The sequence below is a fragment of the Scleropages formosus genome, chromosome 1, assembly GCF_900964775.1.
Source record: "Scleropages formosus chromosome 1, fSclFor1.1, whole genome shotgun sequence".
Classification (NCBI taxonomy): domain Eukaryota; kingdom Metazoa; phylum Chordata; class Actinopteri; order Osteoglossiformes; family Osteoglossidae; genus Scleropages; species Scleropages formosus.
Genome location: NC_041806.1, coordinates 40,998,756 through 41,003,832, shown reverse-complemented (window position 1 = coordinate 41,003,832; position 5,077 = coordinate 40,998,756). Strand labels below are relative to the sequence as shown.

The following is a 5,077-nucleotide window of genomic DNA, read 5'->3' as shown; positions in this document are numbered from 1 at the left end:
GCAACCACTGCATATCTTTAACTTACAAAATGGGGGGGGGGGGGGGGGGTAACGCTTTTAAAAACAGGTAGGCTATAATACAGATATATTCAGTTTTGTTAGCCAAATACACAAATCCAACTCTCTGTTAAGCTAAAGGTCTGAAAAACGCACAATATTTATAAAATTTCAGATACTACAGTGTAAAGTAGTATTTTAGTTCGATGTTTGAAAATATCGAACTTATCACCGCCGAATGTAGATCATGAATCTCTGTTCTGCAATTACAAATTAAATACACTTGAGTCCAAAACCGTCGCAGGCAACTATTTCACTGTTAATAAATAATCGCCCTCGTTAAAAAAAAAAAATTAAAAAAAAAAAGAAAGGAAAAAAAAAGGTTAAGGGATGGTGGCCAATATTGTCTTCAGTGGTCATCCTTATGGCCAGTTTCGAGGAGACGTCCACTTCACGATTGTCCCACATGATCTTCGCTCCGTATCTCCTTATAATAAAAAAAAAAGAGGAATGATCCGCGCGCACTACCAAGTTCTGCCGTACAGCAGGTTCGAGGTGACCATGTTGTTGGTGTAATCTATCACGGACGTGTCGATGTGAGCCATGCCGCTCATGTGGCCGTGCAGGGATGGAGGGCTCGGTGACATTTCTTCAAGGTCCTGGGCCTGCGCTAAGGGGTTCACGTGCTGGCTCGGATGCTGGCTAATCGCATTGCCGGAAGTGGGAATCGCCGCTCCCGCGCTGCTGCTCTGCGGCTGCGGCTGCGCCTGCGCCTGCGCCTGGCTCGCGCCGGAGCCGCTCTGGCACGGTTTGCCGTCCTTCACGAGCACGGGCACGGCCACGCGCCGCGGCGACTGCTGCTGCTGGCACAGGGCGCCGTTCTCCTGCTGCAGCTGCTGCGACGCTTTGTCCTTGGCTTGCCGCTTCATCTTGTAGCGGTGGTTCTGGAACCAGATCTTCACCTGGGTCGGGGTCAGGTGGATCATGGTGGCCAGGTGCTCCCTCTCGGGCGCCGACAGGTACTTTTGTTGCTTAAATCTCCTTTCGAGCTCGTACACCTGGGCCTGAGAGAAGAGGACCCTTCGCTTCCTCCTGGGAGCCGCGTGCAGAGTTACCATGGATTTGCTGGCGTCCATCCCCGTCAAGGCGCCCATCCCTGTCATGTTGATACCTGTGGAAGGTCCCATGAATCTAGAAACTTAAAAAATACACACATACACGTGTGTACGTTCAATGATAAATTCTGGAAGACGTTGCTCCATATGTTTTTTTTTTTCTTTCTTTCCTTTCAGTAGCCTTTCAGTCACGGTTTTGGACAATAAGAAATACCAACATTTGCCATCGCTTTACGCCTTAACGCAACTCCATCTGAGGACAAGCATGTAAAAATTCGTATATACATTTTTTTTTTTTCCTTCTTTTAATTTTCACTGACATTTTACACCTCGTGCTCAGTGCAGTGGAATGTAAGAACGCACTGAACTGTCAAAACTCCAGCGAGTCCTTCTCTTCTGTCAATATTTACAGTGATAGAGTGAAATACTACTAGCAGAACTTAATGAGCGAACCGTACACTTACTCGTTGAATATCTTGGGTCGGTGTTGGCGCCGTACCAGCCCGAGGCGGCCGCCCCGTTCCTCATGGTTTCCTGGTAGGACGGGAGGTCGCCCATGTTGCCGATGGCCCCGTTGCAGTAGCCCCCCATGGCCCCGTGCGAGAACTGGGACACGCCGTGGGCCATGTGGTAGGTGGCGGCCACCGCGGCGCCGTGACCCACGGGATGCTGCTGCACGGGTGGCTGAGACACCTGAGGCTGTCGGTAGGGTCCGAGCGGAGAGGCGAGGTTCCCGGTGCCGTCCATGCCTCCGAACTTCTTGTAGGTCTCCTCGATTGGGCTCAGAATGTCTGTCACGGAGAAAGGCGTCGTGTGCTTTGGGCTCAAGGACATGGTTCAGCCCAGGCTCAGGTAAGTTGCGTGGTGGCGCACGGCTCAGTCTGAGCGGCTTTGTGGGCAGCCTCTCTCCTCTGTGGGTGTCCACGTAAGAGAGCGATCCCGGTCCGCCCCAGGTCCGATTGATCGCCTTGGAGGAGGAGGCGAGCCCCGGGCGCTCTTATCTCGGGTTTATTGTCACCAGCGGGCAGGTTTACGACAAACACGGGGGCGGAGCGAAGCCCCAAACGAGTCCACATCCATTGACATCCTTCCAAGATGATGGGGAGCGCATGGGAGTGCATGCTGTCACTGTCACGTTAAGAAAAAAAGAAAAAAGAAAAAATAATAATAATAATAATGAGCACACCGACAAATACGTTAAAATATCCGTTTTTACATATTTGCACTTTGCGCTCCCTTCTTTTAATGTGTTTTATTATGTCGCTGTTTGTGTAGATGAAGGACCCCTTACTTTAAGGTGCTGCTTTACCGCTGTAAACTCACTCAGTTTTCTCTCAGCATCGCCCCCAAACTGCCTGAGCACAACACAAAAGTTCAGTGAAAAATTCCTTCTGTTTCTTTAACATTGTTTTCCAGATTTTTTTCTGTGTGTTTTTAAGAGTCTCTTTGCACGCAGCACAGCCACTTCTAAATAAGCAACACAGGATGAGGATCTAAGCAAAGGCTATAAACAATTTCATATTGTTCGGGAAAAGATTATGATGTTGTGTCACCATCGATCTGCACAAATGACGCTGGATACATAGATCAGTGCATCATTGCGTAACACGGTGACCATTATGTTAAATATCCTCTTATTATTTAAATGAATAAACATATCCATTGTACTATGTCGTATTATCAATAAATACTGTTGACCAAGATTTTTTTTTAAATTACATGTAAACATGTAAAAGATGTCAAATATAGATTTGTTGCTGTCGAAATATTTTCCATGTGTTTCCTCTAAAATCCGACTGATGGACAGTAATCTCTCCCTCAGAGGTAAACTTCGACATTTATTTGATGTTGCATAATAGTTATTTGGCTAATGTATGCGGTTTGTCAACGAAATATGAACAAAAATTATCCTCCCTAGTTTAATAACAAGGGAAAATGCAATTAGTACACTATAGAAAAGCGTCTGCTAAATGAATAAATGTAAATGTATATCACAAAACAACAGGTCCATCACTTAAATTACGTGACATTATATTCAAACACTAACACATTTTTTTGCAATATCTTGCTCCTCTTTTAAATATTTTGCTGAATGAATCAAATACATGAAAACGAGATTTAATGTAAGCACAAGATATGATTTGTTCGCTAATATTAGACTTTTATTCATTCCAGAATACAGTTTAAAGAAAAGCCTATCTACCGTTTTGTCACAGTTCTTTTTCTCCTGGGTTGTAACTGGTGAAACATCATCATTTTCAGTCATTTCTTAATGATCGCAAAATAAGGATGATATTGGGCAGCCAGTAGTAGCCTCATGACAAGTATATTTTGCCTCTTCGATTCACGGTGTATCGCTGACAAAAAACTATAACGCCCTTTAGAATATTACATTCTGAGGGTTTAAAAACAAATTTTCAGTCACCTTTTCTCATTTTGGGGGGGCTTCGCTCGGTTCGTGCTACGGTATATGAGTGTACTACTATTTGTTTTTTTTTTTTTTTTTTTTCTTCAATAAATGTAACTATTTCGATCCCCTTGTTCTTGATGATGGCGCAACGCAAACGATCTTTGAATAAACGAAAGCTGTAGAAAGAGCGTGCAACACGTGCGCTGCGCCGTTTCACTCGTGTCCTGGTGTAAAACGACGAAACGTGCCATGAGCCCCCCCCCCCCCCCCCCCGGGCCTCTCCTTCCTTCAGGGCGCTGGCAGCTGCAGGCCTGAGCCGAGGCGTCCTCCACATCCCCGCGTGCGCTCTCCGCGTCTCTATGCAAATGGCAGGACCCCTCGGACCCGCCGACAGCGAGTCAGGGGCCATGTGTGCTCAAGGCAAGGGGCGCTGGACGACTCTGCACGCCAGGAGAGCGGGCCTTTCCCGCAGACAGAGCCTCCAGCTGCGCGCCGACGGTCATTTGGAGGGACAGAGCAGAGCGCACCACGAGCGAATCGCGCGGGGACCCGAGACAGTGAGAGCGCACACGCACACGCACACGCACACGTACACGCACACGTCGCAGGTCAGTCTCGACGCTGCTGCCGCTCTCCGCCGTCCGCACGAGCCAGTGCGCCTCTCACTCCACAGCTGAAGGCATTAATATCACAACGAGATCTGCATGGTGAAAGTGTTGGCGCTGCTGCCTCCTCTTTAATCTTCATTGGAAAGGACATTTTCGCCCTGAGCCGGAATTAATGCAGGTGGCGTTCGCTGTCTTCTGTTTTCATTATAGGTTTTAATCTTTTACACGTTTAGCCGGGTCCTTGAACACTTTCGAACACGTAGAAATAACGTAGGGAACCTCAGCTGACATATAAGACTAATGTTCAGCAGATCCAGACCTGGATTTATACCACAATCCCGTCACTGTCGCCTCTAGATTCTCATCGACTATCTTTACCATCCGCATTTACTGTAGAACTATAGAACTGGAAATCCAGGTGTATTCAAGGTGTTCGACTACAACAATGTCTCTTTTAGTAAAGATCATAAAATAGTTAATGAAAAAGTTTACTATATTAATATTTGGTATACACTTTTAAAGCCTAAGATGATGGAGGAAGTGTAATTCAATCTCATATACCCATTGGAGAGATGTTTCCTCATTATTCTGTTCCTCCTAATCAAATTAAAGTTCATAATGGACCTCTCTTATATTCATCTGTGGAAAAAGTTGTTAAAGAGTAAATTCGATGTATATTAATTACACTTCCATATTCCAGCTAACATACCAGCAAACAATGCTGCGAAATGCATCCTTTTTCATGTAATTTCTGTTTAATTGCGCACAAAACACATTCCATCTTATGAAATGAGTAGTTTTGTATAATAACAGGTCAGTCATTAGCTTTTATAAGTACCTTTGTGTTATTTTTTAACAGTAGTTGAAATAATTTGCCACTGCTGTGGCAGATGAAACCTTGTCACATAATAATAATAATAATAATAATAATAATAATAATAATAATT

At 45.3% G+C, this 5,077-nt stretch overlaps 1 protein-coding gene across 2 annotated transcripts; it reads right to left on the bottom strand.

The window, feature by feature from the left end:
• Nucleotides 1–521: 521 nt before the first annotated feature.
• On the bottom strand, nt 522–2,067 carry nkx2.4b (NK2 homeobox 4b). 2 transcript variants are annotated; one of them, XM_029256918.1, is made up of 3 exons: nt 1,577–2,067; nt 740–1,195; nt 522–667 (listed from the first exon to the last, which is right to left on the bottom strand). In XM_029256918.1, the coding sequence occupies exons 1-3, from the start codon at nt 1,944–1,946 to the stop codon at nt 522–524; spliced, it is 972 nt and encodes a 323-aa protein (XP_029112751.1). In that variant the 5' UTR covers nt 1,947–2,067. The 2 variants fall into 2 exon arrangements, with proteins under 2 accessions (XP_029112751.1, XP_018599173.2); XM_018743657.2 differs by having other exon boundaries at nt 522–1,195.
• Nucleotides 2,068–5,077: the final 3,010 nt, after the last annotated feature.

What these genes read in the sequence shown, in the direction of transcription:
- nkx2.4b (XM_018743657.2), bottom strand. Translation starts at nt 1,946, where the DNA reads ATGTCCTTGAGCCCAAAGCACACGACGCCTTTCTCCGTGACAGACATT. An exon ending in CGACCCAAGATATTCAACGA is followed by an intron (nt 1,196 to 1,576) that starts GTAAGTGTACGG and finishes GTATTTTTTAAG; the next exon opens with TTTCTAGATTCATGGGACCT.